We start from the raw sequence: 17,928 nt of genomic DNA, 5'->3' as shown, positions 1-17,928 counted from the left end.
ATACTGTAACTAAATAAAAGATCCCCTCAGTCAAAGTGATATGATGATTTCCATGTGAATTGATAACTTAAAAATAAATTTATTTAATTAAATTAAAAATGTATCAGGATCCATTCTTAATTCTGGGCATTCCAAGAGGAAGTGATCAGAAAACTATTAAATTTGCATACTACAATCTTTCAAAAAAATACCATCCCGACAAAAACCAAAATGGAATAGAAATGGTGTGAATAGAAGATTTACATGAAAAATTACTATTTTTTATTATGCTTTGGGTAAAATTGACTTTTTTTTTTATTTCTCATTACAGTTCAAACAAATTTCAGAAGCATACAGAAAGTTGACGGAAAATAGTTACCAAGATAATGAAAGTGACATATCATCGACTGGAAATGATATTGCCACTTGGGAAGACATTGATGCTATGTTTCAAGAAATTAAAGACATACCATTTATGAACCAAGCTCCTTGCAAACATGAAAAATTAGAATTATGTATTTCGGAAATGTATAATGGAGCTGTAAGAACTTCCAGAATACTAGTGAACAGAACGTGCAAAATTTGCTATGGTAAATAACTTATTTCATAGAGATTTAGCTTATCCTGCAATAAAATAAATGCATAGAACACATTATTGCATATTACATTACCTCAGTTTAAAAACATTAACAGTATATTATCAAATTGTTATCAACACTTTCTAAGGTATCTTTGGTTGATTTTTCTGATAGTATACTTTATTTCATCATAACATTTGCATTAAAAATATAAAGAAGTGGCATCACCCTTACCAAAAAATAAGTTGGATTTCAGTTTGTATTTAGTTTGTTAACACATTATTAGTTGATATTGAGTTGGTATTAAGTAGGCTCAAGTTGTCAGCATATTTCAAGTTACTATTAAACGGGTAATAAGTTGTTATTCAGTTGGTAGGAAAATACTGCTTTTGCTAAGTTTATAATTAGTTGGTTTTTAGTAGTCAGGAAATTACATAATATTTTAAGTTGGTTTTTAGATGTTTCCCTAGTAGGATTTAAGTTGCTTTTAAGTAGTTAAGTGTAAATGTTGATTCTGGTTTAGTTGGAAATAAGTTGAATAATAAAGAGGATTTAAGTTATTATTAAGTAGGCATTTGTCCCAAATACAAACTGAAAACCAAGTTGAAAAACAAGTCCTAAGTGGTTTTTAGCCAACTTATTTTTTGGTAAGGGGCATATACTTGGAAATAATGAAGTGGTATCATATACTTGGAAATTAATAAGTACCCAGGGCCATTTTAACAATGAAATAATTTATTCTAAATTAACTTGAAGCTTTTGCCAAAATATCTTTTTCATATTTTTACTCTATAACTTTAAAAGCTATTATAAATTCAGGTCAAAAATGGATGAAAAACCAATGTAACAATTGCGGAGGTGCATCAGTTGTTCAAGAATTGAAAAGTTTTGTGATAGATATCAAAAAGGGTAAACAGAATGCTTTATTAAGAATTTACTTAATAATTATAGTCAAACAAAAAACCCAAATGAATTTACTATATTAAACCATCTAATAAAATTATAAGTTTACTGGCCACTTACCTCATTTTTAATAATTTTTCTATGGATCTGTGAAATACTAGAAGGAAATTCTGTAACTTCAATTCTGTGGCATAAATAATATATTAAGAAAATTACAGGTTCTTTAATTGGGCAAGAAATATCATTTATCGGAGAAGGTGATGAGTGGCCAGACCTGCTCCCAGGAAATGTAGTTTTTAAAATAGCTCAATTGGAAGAGCCTAATGATAAAACGACAATTGAGGGAAAAGATGTAGTTTGTAAAATGGATATTTCACTGGGAAATTGCTTTTGGAAATACAATAATTGGTTACCAAAACTTGCCTGCCTAAGAAATGAAGTTCTGTGGATCAAGAAAAGAGATGGTTATCTACTTAGTAAAAACTCTTTTGGCAGAAATTTGAATATAGATTTACAATTGCTTGTATATTTCAAGATGAAACTGTTATAAATAATGGAAAGTCAATGTATATTGAAAGTCAAGGATTGCCAAACTATTTCGATGAGACATCAAAGGGAAAGCTGATTTTCAATTATGCCATAAAATTTCCAACTAATCTGGATGTAGACACAGTGGAGAAGCTTAAGCAATCATTTTCAAACCACAACTACCACATTAGAAACAAGTTAAATCCAAAAGGAAATTATCCAAATTATGAGTCCGAACTAACATTGATTTACAAAGTACAGCACCTATTTTAGAATTTTGAAATCTCAAAGTACTACTTTGTAAGCCAACACAATTTTTAATTCGCTTTAAAATAGGCCAAACTTCTGCCATTAAAGGAAGAGGAATTCGATTTTGCTCAACAGCATTTCAATATAATATTAAACAAAAAAGCACACGCAGTAAATATTAATACTGAACAAAACCAGGTAGCGTAATTAGGTATTAATAACATGACCTTTATTCAATTTATAACTTGTATTGTAATTATACGTAGGTTTCGGAATTTTTGTTGGTTTGGAACAGTATATTACAAATATTTGAAGAAATTTGGTCAACATTTTTCACACAATCAAACTACGAACCAAGCAACATTAAAGAGGAGGAAAAAATTACAATAAATGATGAAGTGATAGAATAACGGGTGCTTATGTTGCATATCGTGAGAGTAATACAAGTACCATTGTTACTATTGGTATTAATAAAAAAAACATTGTAATTGTGGTCTTTGAAAAAAATTCTAAAAGTAGGGCTTTTGTATAAAAATATTAACAAATGTTGGATATTTGAAAAATAAAAAAATGGAAAACCCATTCTTGAAAGTGCATCGATTGCAATCACAAAATCTTTTCACCCAAACACAAAGCACATTAATTGCATTTTTTAAAAAAAGAAGTAAGACCTTTTGGACAGCTTTTAGCATTTTCCACTGGGTAATCTCGACTGCTTTTGCTAAAATCGTGATGAGTTTTCACACTTAACTCGCAATCGCAGATCAGCTCATGATGAGATTAACTTATTCCACAATTAGGAGCACCTCTGTGGCAATCTCCACTGGAAACTTGATCTCCATCAGATTTTAAGCACCCCCGTATCATCTTTCACCAGGAAATTCACTGGATCAACCTCAATTTCTTATACAGGGTGTCTCAATTTGCTCGATCAGGCCATTTTTCTGAAAATGTATTTATGCTAGGGTTCAGAAATTTTCAGGGTTTATTTGTTAGGTATGGAAGGCTTTGGTTACTAAATTTCAGAAAAATCTAACGATTTTGTGCCGTTTTGGAAAATTTATTTTTTCACTGGTAGGTGTCACGCAAAATGTTTCAATAGAAAAGTTGTAGGGCATAGTCGAAAGTGTAAAAATAATTTTGGTTCGGTTGAAAAAGACCTATTTTTCACTGAGTTTGGAGGTCGGGGGAAAAACAAGTTGTACTAACAGGCAATAGCCTTTAACGTAAACAATCGTACATAATCACAACACACATGTACATTTATTTTAGGGAACTTATGCTTTCAGCTATGTAGTTAATAATCAGATCTGCAAAAAGTTATTGTTAAAGAAAATATTTACGTTCAACACCTAATTAGACAAAGTAGACAAAGACCGCGTCTTCCATTTCGACGTGGTTACGAGTAAGATCATCAAACAAAGATTTGTAGACCAAAAATTACGCTTATTTTTCTTTTGTTGTTTTTTAACGTGACATATCAATTGTCCGAGTAGTATTTAAAGCGTTTACAATTCAAAGTTAAAACATTATCTCAGCTTGGCCGATTGTTGTCCAGTATGCCTCTTTACACTCGAGATCAGCGCGCTCCTATGCTAGAATTATTTTACGGAGAAGGTCGTCGTAATGCTACTCTAGTAAGTCAGTTATTTAGACGAAGATTTCCCAATTGCAGACCAAATCATACGACGGTTCTTAGAGTGGTCCGCGACTTCGACAACTGGGGTAATATCAATCCGAGGTTTCGTGGTCGTGGTCTCCAGGACATCGACATGGAAAACACCATACTTGCCTACTTCGTCGCCTATCCTCGAGCGAGCATCAGGACTGCCAGCTTTGACTTAGGGTTGGAACGAAACTACGTTTGGAGAACACTCAAAAGACACCATTTTCATCCTTATCGAGCGACACTTCACCAAGGACTGCATGACGGTGATAGACAGCACCGACTCGACTTCTGCAATTGGTTTTGCCTCATGGCTGACGCACACCAGGATTTTCACGATCAACTACTGATGTCCGACGAAAGAGATGGGCCTTTCAACCGTCAAAACCAACATATGTGGGACTACGAGAATCCACACTGGGGATTTCCTCACCGCCACCAAGTGCAGTTTCGCTTAAATGTGTGGGCTGGTCTGTTAGGTGACAGAATTATTGGCCCGTTCTTCCTGCCAAATCGTCTGAACGGTCAAAACTACTTGGAGTTCCTTCTAAATGAAATATCCAACGAGTTGGACGACATTCCTCTGGCCGAGTACAGACGCATCTGGTTCCAGCAAGATGGGGCGCCACCTCACCAATATCGTGCCGTGGTTGCATATCTAAACGACGATTTTCCTGGAAGATGGATCGGAAGAACTGGTCCCGTTCGTTGGCCTGCAAGATCTAACACCACTCGACTTTTTTCTTTTGGTATACGTAGTCCTTTACGAATCCCCAACACCTGTGACGAGCGTTGAAGATTTACGACAAAGAATCATCGAAGCATGTCGCCGGGTGACTCCAGAAATGGTTCGGGGAGCATTTCGCAATATGCAACATCGTGCATATTTGTGCATTGCATCAGAAAGTGGCATTTTTGAAAACATTTTGTAGAATTCATTAAAAAACATTTGTCACTTGGGCTAATTATTATTTGTTTATTTTTCGAAATCTTATAACTGAAATGCATGTTACCTACAATTCGTTAAAGGCTATTGCCTGCTAGTACAACTTGTTTTTTCCCCCGACCTCCAAACTCAGTGAAAAATAGGTCTTTTTCAACCGAACCAAAATTATTTTTACACTTTCGACTATGCCCTACAACTTTTCTATTGAAACATTTTGCGTGACACCTACCGGTGAAAAAATAAATTTTCCAAAACGGCACAAAATCGTTCGATTTTTCTGAAATTTAGTAACCAAAGCCTTCCATACCTAACAAATAAACCCTGAAAATTTCTGAACCCTAGCATAAATACATTTTGAGAAAAATGGCCTGATCGAGCAAATTGAGACACCCTGTATACATACCAGAGATATGAATTTGAAGCAATTTTGTAGCACTCATAGCTTACTAGTCGAAACAATGTTTGTTGTCAATTTTATATATAATTACTACATTACTTTCAACATGTTTCAAAAAGCATTTTTCTACAAAATAAATTCCCAGAAGAAACAATGCCCATGCGAGCTAAAGATGTTAGGCCTAACAATGTTTGATTATATTGCGTGTATTTAATATTGGGTAGAAATCTTTGAAATATCAGACAACATGGTGCTTCAAAAAGAGAAACGCACATAATCTAGATTCGGATTTTAATCTCTTTGAAAATATTTTGCTAAATTTAACTGAAAACAAAATTGTAGGAGTAGTGTTTATCGATCTATCCAAAGCATTTGATTGTGTCAATCATGAGCTATTAATAAAGGAACTAAGGGAGTTTGTCTAATCAGGCGATAAAATGGTTTAAATCCTATCTATAACAGAACTCAGATTGTAAGTATTAATAATGTAAACTCAGAATCTTTGCATATAATATCAGGTGTACCGCAGGGAAGCATACTGGGCCCTTTGCTTTTTAATATATATACTAGAAATAATCATAAATGTCTAAGTTATTCCATCAGCTTCGAATATTCAGACGACGATGCAGTATTATCCTCTTCTACTAATGTAAATTTATTAATGGAAAACCTTGAACAGGACATCAAGAATCTAATTTCCACCCTTCAACAGAAGGGTTTGATATGCAACGAGTCAAAATCTGCATTTATGTTATTTGCCCCTCAGAAACTAAGAAACAGCATTGATCCCATTCAAACTTTAGGCGCAACAAATATTCAAAGAGTCAAAAATTATAAGTATTTGGGTGTTTATCTAGATGAGGATTTGTCATGGAAAGACCACATTGATTTTACTCTTAACAAAACGCGTCAACGCCTTTGGCTTCTCTATCCACTGTATAATTGTTTAAATATCAAATCTAAATCTATTTTACATAACGCTTTGGTTCAGCCACTTTTTGATTATGGATCATTGTTCTATAACTCAGCCACCCAAAAAAATCTTAAAAATTACAAGTAATACAAAATAAATGTGCAAAATATATTTTAAAGAGAAATAGGAGATCGTCAGCTACAGATGCCAGAAATGAATTATGATGGATGAATTTAAAAAATAAATATTTATACAATCTATGCATATTCATGTTTAAGATAAAAGAAAACCAAATGCCAGAGTATGTCCTTAATATGTTTAAAAATATTACTCATAATCACAATACACGTAACTGTCAATCTAATTTTTCACGAACTTATAAAGAATCTAATATTACCGACAAATGTGTTTAAATTCGTGGCATTCGTGACTCGTCTATGGAATTCTCTGCCAAACACTGTTAAACAAATTAATTACCTGCCAATGTTTAAAATGGAAATTAAGGGTTATTTGGAATCTTTGAACATTTAGTTTTTAGTTTTAGTTTTATTTTTTTGTAATTTAATTTAATTTAATTGCGACGGACTCCATTGTAAACCAGAGCTTTATTGATCTGAATTGGAATATCCATTAAAAGCTTTTTATTATTATTATTATTATTATTATTATTAATAGTTTTTGTCTAAGGCAATAGACACATTTTAGTTATAAAATAATGAACTTGTTTATAAAATTTTTATGTTAAAATAATACTAATAATAATCAGCTAGGCTAATTACGCAAGGCACCACCTTAGGCCCAAGTCATCTAGCGACTTATAATGGCTTAAACAGGTGGCTGGGTTGTAATGCGTAGGAGAGTTAAGGCAAGCTCTTCACGCCACGCGAGCCAACAGCTCCCTACACTAACTATTACCTATACAAGTTATTATAGTAAGGGGAAATCGAAGAACTGGGGGAAAATCCCATTAACCAGTGGGGAGTGAACTTGCAAACTCTACGCAGAAGGAGTGATTCATAGTTTTCACCCAGTGCCACAAGCGGGAATCGAACCCAGCTTCTCTTGCTGCTAATTGAAAGTGCTAACCACTCTGCCACCCCACCTTAATAAATGACCCTTTTAATGAAATTTAATAGGTTTCTCATTTTAAAGTTTTATTTCCAGTAATGTATAAGAGTAATGCAATATATTACAAATTAATTCAAGAGTTGTTAATTGAATCTCAATAAAAAAAATATTTACTTTACCATTGATTTCTTTTTGTCAAAATATTCAGAATTTAAATTAACTAAATTAGAAACTATAATTTTTTATTGAATGGTACACCCGTTATTCTGTGGAGGTGGAGAAGCTTGTTGTGCTGCAGCCTCACGAGCTTTTTTCGCCTCCTCTTCAAGTTGTTTTTGTAGCTAATATATAATTGTACATCATAAAATGGTATCAAAAGATAAGTTGAATATTTAAAAGCCACGAATATTATGACATAACCAAGATTAACACATAACCCAATTCAAGTATTTTGAAAACAAATTGTCATAAACAAACACAAGCAAAAAACTAGTACAACATACATTGTATCATGGTCTGTTAAATACTTCATATGAAATTTACCTGCATGACATTTAAACTATTAGTCGCTTCTTGTGCAGTTATATTGACAGCTTCTAATTGCTTTTTGAGATTTCTAATCTCTCCCTTTCAAAACAAAATATATTGGTAGAGGAATGTACGGCAATATTACATGGTTTTATAAATGCTTTAAATCCATTTACAGTCATATTAGCATTAAATCTTTGTTGCTGTTCCTGTTTTAACTTATCAAGCATCATTTCCTGCTTAAAGATGTGTTCTTTTTTAAGTAGCTATTGAGTAAAAATATTCATAGGTATAGTAGTATTGTGTAGTGCCATTTTCAACATAGTTGAGTTTCATTAAAATTGTTTTTGTAGAAATTTCAAGTTTTATATTAAACTTCATAACATAAGTTAAAGTGAAAGCTTATTCACAGGAGGCAACATTTCTGCAAAACTATGTTTGCCAATGCAAACCAAACTTCTTCGTATGAGAGGAAACAAAATTCACAATGTGTTAATTAGCTCCAAAAACGCTTTTGTTTGCCAAGTTTTAAAGAACTGATGGTTTTTGTGACTGAGGCTTAGCTTCCAATATCGAAATCTAATCATTTTGGTATACAATAGAATTGACAGATTTCAAACATATTTGCTCGTGACAGTACATTTACATTGTGAGGTATTGCAGGCTTATTTACCTGCTTTAATACCAATAGCAACATATTTCACAAACTGTAGTCAAAAACTGTTTCCCAAAATGTTGACTCATGTGAATACACCTTACCTTTCACCACACTAAGGCCCTGCCCTTGAATTTTTTTGGATAATACTTTTTTGAAATAGCATTTTTGAAGAATAAACCTTAATTTGCTTTTTGCGTATTTCTTCCTCCATTTTTTCAATTTCGTCATCACTTGAATCATTGGAAGTTCCCTTGTAAAATTAATAAAAACATTTTGTAAAATTTTGACAATCACATGCATGACAATAAAATTTTAAAATTTCACCCTATAAGACATTGCTGTTAAAATAATGATATTTTTGCGTCTTATTGCAGGGTAAATTTTCAAACAAAAAAATTTATGGAAGTATAGGTTTAGTTTTACTTACATTGTAAGTTATCTCATTCACCTGATAAAGGCTATTCAGATGATAAGACTTCTAAGAAAGAGTTTTAACGCCTTGCAACAGACCTGACATAGTTGAGTTATCAAGTAAATACATAACCTAAACAAGAACTAAGAAAGAGGTTGGACATTATGTAAGAATTAGTACTCAAGTTTACTGGCCAATGAGGCAAATAGAAGCCAAATTTTTTTATTTACACACTTTTTGCACTGGTCTGGACTTTTGTAATAAAATGTTTTTTTTACTTAAACCATGACTTTTTATTTTAACTCTGACTTAAGATGTCCTAGGCTGATTTTGAGATTTAAATTCTAATAATAAATTAAAAGTGAATATTACACGTTCACCAATTCATTAATTCATAGGCATACATCGTACCTAAGACCCACTTTAAAACAGCCACCATGCCACTATTCTACGTCACAGATTATGAAGGGAACAACTACTTAATCCTGTTTGGCAAAGAATCACATGACCACCATGGGTGACCACTTGTTACTATTCCACTAAAAATAGGCCACACCTACGAGCAATCTATAAATACAAGATTTTTCTGTTTGAGGTGAAAGTATTCATTTTGCCAGGCCATGGGCCAATAAAAACCGGAGTACATGCGTCGCATTTATTGTTAAATTCAAATATAAAATATTTTATGCTACCTCTAAGATAGAGGGTGTTATTATTTCTCTAGCATTTTGTTACCAGTTTTTTAGAGGGAAATTCCGGAAGGAAGCTTTAATGCATGATACATGTATACTACGATAATCAATGTCATGCTTTTACTGGCTCATGGCCAGACAAGGCGAGGTTTTATTGTTACTTAAATGCTAGATAGGCAAGAGGCAAACGTATAGTTTAGTATATCCACCAAAATATAGATAAGATAATAAATTTCTAGCTCTTGTGAATTTTAAATGACATTATTGGAGGCACCAGATTTCTCCATGTAAATTTTTTTCACTGTCCAGCTCAGTTAAGTGAAAAAAAATTAATATTCATTTCCACTTGAATAAGATTGAAAATATTCTTAAAAGCAAATTTTTTTTACACGCCTGTAAATGCATGCTGTGACAAGTATTTGGTTTTGAAGCAATATGAACAACAGCAATTTTAAACAAAACCACTTTTTTACTACAAAAAAGATTATAGTGTACATGTAATGATTCCTTTCCTAAATCTGTAGGAAAATAAAGATCTATCAATTCTCAATGTTTTGCAACAGCTTTAACAACAAACAGTAGTGTAATGCATAGTTAAGAAGTTCTTTACATAAAAAAAAACTGGCTTGAAATGCATATGCTAACACTTTTTATGCTATCTACTGGTTTTACTTGTGTCTCCAAAATGGTACCTTACCAGTATAACAAAACGCCTGATTGTACAGTTGATTTAAAATATCCAGTAGTGTAGAATAGGATAAGTTATCACAAACCAAAAACACTATCACATAATGGACGGCATTTGTAGCACGAGGCTGTAACACAAAACGTTAACTGTTCATACAGTGAGAGGTCCAATTAATGATGAGAGTCAGCTGGTTGTCTCAAGTATTCCAAAGGAACTGTGACTGGCGCAGTCAAAGTACACATACCAAAAATGAAATAGGCTAGGCCTGAGGCGAAAAATATCGATAAGGCCAGCCACAAATTGTAACTCATTATCAATAACATGAGCGTGTACGCAAGAATAGTTTGAACAGTATACAGCACAGTTTGAATTATGTGAAACTTCGTCCTGTGGAAATATATATAACCCAGAGATATTAATTGGAAAACCAACATGATGAAAAGACAAATACTTTTAATTGATAGAATCACAAAACAGTTTCCCAATCTCCCAACATCATTTTATAGTTTTACAAGTATCGTAAAGTATAGACTAACCTCGACCAAGATGCTCCAACTCTAGCTTCTCTAAATTTCATCAAAAGTGACCTTTCTGTACGGTCTGATTTTGGTGATTCTGAATCAGCAGATCTTTCATTATCAGAAACATTTTTAGCTCTCCCTGCACTGAAATTCATAAGCCTTTGACGGAATACTTTTGTTCCTTCATATAACAGCGTTAAAGATGCAACAAAGAGGCAGAAACCAATAAGCCCTGAAAGTAAATAAAAAAAAAACTAATATAGCAAAACAAATAAACAATAAAAGTTACACAATTACCTCCAATTGATGAGGATGAAAACCCTTTAAATAATAAATCATTTATTTCGTAGCCAAATGTGAAGTATGTTCCATGAACCATGATGGCACAGGTACATGTATCATTCAATCTGAAAATGAAATTATTTTAAATTAATCACATTTATTTAAAAATAAGTAGTAACAACACATCTATTCATACACAAATAAATACACCTTCTAAACCAAAGATAATATATACTAATAAAGCAGCGATACTATAAGACTCATGCAGTTGCTGAAGTGCAATGAACTTTCCTAAAAGGAAAGTTTCGATATGTTGAATTAGAATTTCTAAACTACGGTATTTTGTCCAAAAGCTTTTGGATGTGTACTGTTAGTTCTCATTACCACGAGTATACTTGACTGGTCAAGCGTGTCCATATAACAACAGCATAATTTTTTCAATCAAGTTAAATAAAATTCCTTATAGAAAAATACCCAAATGAGAACCGGTAGTTTTCTACAAATTATTTAGGACACAGAATAGCATAAATAATGTGCTTGAAAATATTTGAATATTATAGATAAAAGATTAGAGATATCATTTACCAAATCAAAAATATCAACAAAGCCTTGAAAATACAAATACAAACCCAGTTGGCTCAGTCATGGTTTTAATAATTTAAGATTTATGTAGACAGAGGATACTGATATATGAAGTGATGAGATAAAATGATTCAAGGTATATTAAAACCATACATACATATTTAAACTATTAATCAAGGACAGCTGTAATATTTTGAAAAGAAACTGACAATAGTCTAGTATGTTACTACTTAAGGGAAAAGCTGTTCAAATATGTTGAGTTATAACAATATGCACTAGTATTTTTCAACTTTAAGTAAAGCAGCTGAGGTGTACTTGACACATATGGAAATATATTTTTATGATTTTTCACCCCTTTAATCCCATGTTACTAAAACTATCTACTTATTTTGGTAATTGCCATATACTTATTGTTGTCAGTTACTAGTTAATATGTTACATTTTTTGTTCAAATTATGTCATTTTTTTTGTTTTCACTATGGGTTACTGACAAGTTAAGGATCTTATAGAAAGTATCATACAATCAGCACCTGCAGCTAACCCATCTTTGGATATTTTGTGCTGATTTGGAAATGACCATCCCTGCCCAAATGACCCAACACCAGAGGATCACCTCGAACTCTTATACATTAAGAATTAGTCCATTAGAAAAGATGGGCAACAGACAAGGTCAAATGGATATTTTTGGATAGTACATTTCATTCATGAAACTTAAACCACCCACATGACTTTGATAGAAATATACCGACAGAATTGACGAAACGATGTTCCATCCAATTGCGAAGCTTAAAATGTTTATTTGTGGACTTCAACTATTCTTATAGATACATCAGAATTCCCTTTCTATTTTATCAAAATCCTTATACATTGAAAAAAATATGCCAATTCCCCTTAGGTGTTTTCTCGAAGCTCATGAAGGTGAAACAGAACCTATTTTATACTTAATAATGTTCTCTCAGTTTATCCACTGTCCACTCAAGCTTACAAAGTCGTTTGATTTGGGTAGAAAAAACAGCAGTTTTGGCAATATACAATTGGAAAACCGCGCTACCATACATTTTAAATGTAAAATTAAAAAATTGGTGTTTCTATAAAACCAAAAAATAAAAGTATAAAATGTTTTTCTCTGAGTCACTGAGCTTAAGATTTTTAGTACTTTATTGGCTTAAAAATTGCAGCCTGTAGCACGAGGAGTTTCCCTCCATTTAATTCCAAAACCTGCCGCTTGGTAACAATACAAATAACCGAAAAATACAGAATGTATACACAATGTAATTCAATGAATTGAGACTGATTAATTAAAAAAAGGAGGAAACTACATAAAACCTTATAAGAAAGGTATCATCCCATGGATCATCGACTAATTGACTCACTTACGTATTACTTAACCAAAATCTTACTTAGGATAAGAATTTGCATGCTTGTGGAATTGCTAACTTTTTTTTAATAAAATTATGTCCATAAACGTGTAACTAACTTTAAAAGACGAGGGCCACCATGAGTCTACACTGATGGATTTAGAACCAGGGATTAGTGTTTAATCCCTGAAGAAAACTAACAACTTTGGAGGGGAAAAACTTAACTTTGTTATATTTAACGTGTTACTTCAGCCGATAGGCCTTCTATGCAAACAAACAAATTAAGAAATTAGCTAACTTTCAAAATTTTTAAAGAATAAAAAATTGATAACTAGACACTAGTAGAAACATAAATTAAACAACAACAATCGATCAGTCTGCTTGACAACCTGTACCACGGTTTATATATTTACACAGGTTAGACTTGTCGCTACCAAGGATCCTATATGTTAGAAGGATAGGTAGCCCTCCGGCCAGCCAGTGTTTTCAAAAAGCCGGCAGCGCCGTCGATATTAAGAGAGCCTCTAAACGTGGGATGTCTTGTTTCTACTCCCACAAGGACAAATTTTGGCGGTGCTTCCCCCATGTTTTGTCCTTGACGGAATCTAAAGACGGATTCTCTATCGCGCATGACCCACCGACGGCGCTGCCATTTTCGTCCCTCGCCTCATATCCTTCTAACATACAGGATCCTTGTCGCTACTCCTGCATTCGGAAATTTCCAAATCGCGTTCGCTGCGCCATCTCGGATAAAATTGTAAAACTATTGACGAAATTTATATATATATCCAATTAGTACTGTTTCAATAAATTAGATGGCGCAGCGAGCGCAATTTGGAAAACGAGTTGCCAGTCAGCAGAATTTAAGTGGCCCCGTCCCGTAGTATGCGTGAACCTACGGATAATTCTAACCATAGAAATCGGATAACAAACTAGAACGATTTTTGAAATTTTGTCGCGGGATCCAATTAGAACTTTTAAAAAACCCTGCCTTTGGCCCATGCTTTTCGTTTGGCTGGCAACGAAAGTTACGCCATCGGTGCCAAACTGGTGAACTAACACTCGCCTAAAATTAAATGGACGACTTTAGCTCGACGCTAACGCGGTTTTTTTTTTAAATCTTTAAAGTAACTTATGTTTAATTAAAGTTATCAAATCGTGTAAGAGTACATACTCAAAAGAAAACATATCTTTTCACAGGTTAGTGTTAGAAATAGTTTTCTTTTTACCATAATTTCCAATCGCTAAGAACGCACTAGAAAACGCGTTTCTTTCAAATCACAGAAAAATAGTTTTTTAAATAAAAAAAGAAGAATGGTTCAAAATTCCGTAATTAACTATTTAAGGAGTAATTACTCAAACAAAAACATATCTTTTCACAGGCTACTGTTAGAAATAGTTGTTTTACGAGCAATGGTTTTATCGCGAATATCTACGTTACTGATGTATGTACGGCTATAAACCCAAGTATGAACATTAGGGTCCGACTATTTCCTACAAAAAATGTTCTATGAACATTTTACATATGAGCAATCGTTGTGTCGTAATCGCGGTTTTAACGTTGTACCTGAAACGCGTCTTACAATTTTGCGCCTTCGTTGACTTAAAACGCATCCGCCGCTCTTCATGTAACCGCGTTTAAAATTTACCACCCAGCTAACTCTTGTTATTTTTGCAATAAATCGCTTGAAAATGAAGCTATTGTGAAGGTTGTGTGAGACAAAATGATAGGAAAGTCGGAATAATGGGTCACTTCAATTTAAGTTCATATTGACTGCCGTAAGGAATAAATTCAAAAGACCAGTATCAATGCTTTGAAAAGAAAACACGACACCGATGAGACTGTTCGACATGTAGAACGCGAGCGAATCAACCTACCAAATGATATAAGAAATATTCAACATACAAATTTTCCCGTTCGCCATCATTTAACCAATATTTAACGATATTAATCGGGGTTTTCCGTTTACTTGATCACGCACAAGCAACATTGCTTATGTGGTCGAAGGTGGTGCCTTGGGTATTAACTCTATTTTAAAAAAAAAATAGATTAAACCGAGGCTTAATACCATAGAAATCTCATAGGTAACTAGATTGCTGCCGTGTAACTGGCAAATGGGCCAAACGCCGTGGCAGACGATAGCCAGATCTCAGCCAATCAGAGCTCAAAGAGTGGTTCTGCCAAGAATTTAATGTCACCAGAGAGAATGACGCCACCTATCTCCCGCTATAGTAGCGGATCCAAGGAGGATATTATATCCGGGATATTATATCCCGGAAACGTTTTGCGGATCGAGTCAAGTTAGTCAACGACAAATGCCTGTCTCTAATTGGCTCGAGTGATTATATAAACGCAGAAAGGCACCGCCCATCTTAGCCCCAGATTATAGACAGGGTAATGATATAGTTAGATATTCATGGTTGAAATGAATACATTCACGTCTATACTAATAAACCTGTCTTTAGCAAGCCCGACATGAACACTTTTAATTTTATTAAATCAACTATGTATGATGAGTCCCATTTTTATCCTTAGCGCGCCAGGTGTGAAGGCTCCTCCCTATGTACACCAAACTTAGCTCTCTGGTTATTATGTCCCCCCAGAAAACAGGGGTCCCTAGAGGATATAGATTAAAGATAAAATAATAAAAACTATGATAAAAACAATAATTTATTGTTCTATTTCTAAAAGTACATCTCCAGGCTCAGGCTCAGTATCAACAACTACAGGTGCTTCCTCATCGAGTTCTATATCAAAATTCCACTCTAAGGTTTTGGTTAAATACATTTTGAACTTTTCTCCCCGAATTTTTAAGTCAACGCCTGCTTGACTCGACTCTAAATTCTGGAAAAACACTTGCATAGATTTGGTTAAAAAATTTTCACTGGAGACAATGTCTACGAAAAAATCTCTTGGAACCTCTCTTATTTGGAAGTGAAGAACGGATATCAACTCATAATAAACTTCCAGATATTTTTCAATTGCAGAGTCAGATGTTGTGAGAAGATTAACCAGGCATTTCCATTGCTCAAAGGCGTCGTAATTTTGTCCAATCAGGAAACAAATGAATGCCAGCTGCAATTCTCCTAATATATCCACAGGTTTAGAATAACTTTTGATCAATTTATCAAGTTTAAAAGTTGGATCTAAGGAATGAAAAGTTATTTCTGCTGGTGTTGAACCCTCTGGGTAATCGTACTTTGCAATTTCCGTGAAACGAATCTCAGTTCCTTTTTTTACTTTCATATCAGGAAGCAACTTATCTTCTAAATTTTCACGTTTCCGAGATGTAGATGGTTTCAAGTCTTCCTCCATCTTTTCTTCTTTCTCAGGAGGTGGATAAATTAGCGGAACTAATTCAGCAACAGAAGATATAACTTTATTTTCAGGTTCTAATCTTTTCATTAATTCTTCAGTTATATTGTTGGTCAAGCTAACCCATTTTCGCCATTCATCAAAGGAGTATGGTCCTAAAAACCGATTCAAATCTCCCGACAAATTTTCTTTTAATCTATCAAACTCTTCATCGCTTATAGGTTCGTTGCTTATGTCTTCATTGAACTTGTGCCACTTCTTAACAATAAGTTCCTCATTCTTAAACCAATGGAAAAACCCAGTTCTTGGTGCTGAAGTACCTTCTTTGCTCGTTGCACTGAAGAAGATGAAATGAAACCCAGGTGGAATCATCTTGATACCTTTAAACTTTTCTCCTGTATAAGAAACATTAAGGTCTATCCCAAACTCAGTTCCAGGTGGAACATCCAGGAATACCAATGTACCACCATTTTTAGTAAGCTTCTTTGCTAGCTCATTATTCATCATGGGTTTTAAACTACTAGTATAAATTTTACCTTTGCAATTATTATTACTAATATTAATTCAAGAACGTATTAAACGTTTTTACTACAATTATTAAACAGCCAACAAGTCATTTTAAACACAATTGTATTAGTACACTGTCAATGCTTTAACAGCAGAGTGAGCAGACTACTTTACTGACCAGATTGCCAGATTTTTTTTTTTAAACATAAACTTGTAGAAGGTGCATGCTGTTCACGCAAAGGTTACCCCTACACGTTTCCGGGCGGTGGATCACGGCAAAGAATATATTCTTTGATCACGGACTGTAAAATTCTAAAATTTACAATCCGTGGGTGGATTAACCTGTCTATTGCCACCTATGACCACGGCCCTATGCACGCGGAGCACGCTAGCATGTGGCCGTGCTATGAAAAACAGGGTCTTATTTTTCAAAGTATAGTAATTTCATAATTGGTGCTTATGGCAACTAGGCTAGTGACTGGAGGGTCACGCTGATGTAAAGTACTGCGAAGACACCGCCGTGCGGACTCATAATAGGGGCAGTCGAAGAGGATGTGCTCCACGGTATCGTGACACAGAAATTGAAGCGGAAGAGCGTCGCCTTTGTGAGGAGACGACCGTAGCAGAGTCGCGTTAACAGAGTATCGTCACCCTCCCGGTTCTTACGCCCCTGAATAGATCGCATAGACGTTTCAGCGGTTTTATCGGATGCCATTTTCCCGTGTTTCTATACATTTTCACCAGGTACCGATCTCGGTCTTACTCCCGTGTAGGGGGGAGGGGAAATTGTCATCCACCTAGTCTTCCCCTCTCTCTCTGGTAAGTCAAATGCGCCCACAGTGGGCTCTATGGCTCTATGATAACTTCCTCTGGTATTGGCGTAGGTGCCAAAATTTTGTCAATTTATAAACAATTAGAAACACTAGTTATCACAAGCAATCTTCAGTGGATGGAAATTTATCCCCCAGGTGATCCCATAACTCCTGATGTTATCGAGAGCAAGCTGTATGGCAGGGAAGAGGCGGCTGAGGTTTGGACCGCAAATCCATGACCCGCTGTCGTCCGCACGGGCCCCTTGGTCAATAGACCTAGGACACAGCTCGGGAATGCCGTCGAGCATGACGCGGAATAAGAGGGGACTGATTGCACTGCCCTGC

At 34.4% G+C, this 17,928-nt stretch overlaps 4 protein-coding genes across 8 annotated transcripts; 1 reads left to right on the top strand and 3 right to left on the bottom strand.

The window, feature by feature from the left end:
• The first annotated feature begins 20 nt into the window (after nucleotides 1–20).
• On the top strand, nucleotides 21–2,826 carry LOC149944090 (dnaJ homolog subfamily A member 1-like). 2 transcript variants are annotated; one of them, XM_090175401.1, is made up of 7 exons: nucleotides 21–224; nucleotides 311–569; nucleotides 1,377–1,466; nucleotides 1,679–1,924; nucleotides 1,996–2,243; nucleotides 2,325–2,435; nucleotides 2,504–2,826. In XM_090175401.1, the coding sequence occupies exons 1-7, from the start codon at nucleotides 99–101 to the stop codon at nucleotides 2,645–2,647; spliced, it is 1,224 nt and encodes a 407-aa protein (XP_090031527.1). In that variant the 5' UTR covers nucleotides 21–98; the 3' UTR covers nucleotides 2,648–2,826. The 2 variants fall into 2 exon arrangements, with proteins under 2 accessions (XP_090031527.1, XP_090031526.1); XM_090175400.1 differs by having other exon boundaries at nucleotides 1,679–1,936.
• A 4,470-nt stretch (nucleotides 2,827–7,296) lies between these two features.
• On the bottom strand, nucleotides 7,297–8,830 carry LOC149944089 (uncharacterized). Its single transcript, XM_090175247.1, has 5 exons — nucleotides 8,738–8,830; nucleotides 8,592–8,663; nucleotides 7,932–8,021; nucleotides 7,771–7,854; nucleotides 7,297–7,568 (listed from the first exon to the last, which is right to left on the bottom strand). The coding sequence occupies exons 1-5, from the start codon at nucleotides 8,747–8,749 to the stop codon at nucleotides 7,470–7,472; spliced, it is 357 nt and encodes a 118-aa protein (XP_090031373.1). The 5' UTR covers nucleotides 8,750–8,830; the 3' UTR covers nucleotides 7,297–7,469.
• A 1,168-nt stretch (nucleotides 8,831–9,998) lies between these two features.
• On the bottom strand, nucleotides 9,999–13,469 carry LOC149944088 (high affinity copper uptake protein 1-like). 4 transcript variants are annotated; one of them, XM_090174672.1, is made up of 4 exons: nucleotides 12,121–12,360; nucleotides 11,024–11,133; nucleotides 10,742–10,958; nucleotides 9,999–10,592 (listed from the first exon to the last, which is right to left on the bottom strand). In XM_090174672.1, exons 1-4 carry the CDS (start codon nucleotides 12,168–12,170, stop codon nucleotides 10,376–10,378), a joined length of 594 nt encoding a protein of 197 aa, XP_090030798.1. In that variant the 5' UTR covers nucleotides 12,171–12,360; the 3' UTR covers nucleotides 9,999–10,375. The 4 variants fall into 4 exon arrangements, with proteins under 4 accessions (XP_090030798.1, XP_090030801.1, XP_090030800.1 ...); XM_090174675.1 differs by lacking the exon at nucleotides 12,121–12,360 and adding an exon at nucleotides 13,362–13,469 and having other exon boundaries at nucleotides 10,000–10,592; XM_090174674.1 differs by lacking the exon at nucleotides 12,121–12,360 and adding an exon at nucleotides 13,068–13,305 and having other exon boundaries at nucleotides 10,000–10,592.
• Nucleotides 13,470–15,601: 2,132 nt separating this feature from the next.
• On the bottom strand, nucleotides 15,602–16,902 carry LOC149944087 (protein AAR2 homolog). Its single transcript, XM_090175689.1, has one exon. It carries the CDS (start codon nucleotides 16,769–16,771, stop codon nucleotides 15,620–15,622), a length of 1,152 nt encoding a protein of 383 aa, XP_090031815.1. The 5' UTR covers nucleotides 16,772–16,902; the 3' UTR covers nucleotides 15,602–15,619.
• Nucleotides 16,903–17,928: the final 1,026 nt, after the last annotated feature.

This window comes from Leiobunum rupestre, chromosome 5, assembly GCF_980474605.1.
Source record: "Leiobunum rupestre chromosome 5, qqLeiRupe1.1.hap1, whole genome shotgun sequence".
NCBI lineage: Eukaryota > Metazoa > Arthropoda > Arachnida > Opiliones > Sclerosomatidae > Leiobunum > Leiobunum rupestre.
This window is presented reverse-complemented; position numbering and strand designations above follow the sequence as displayed.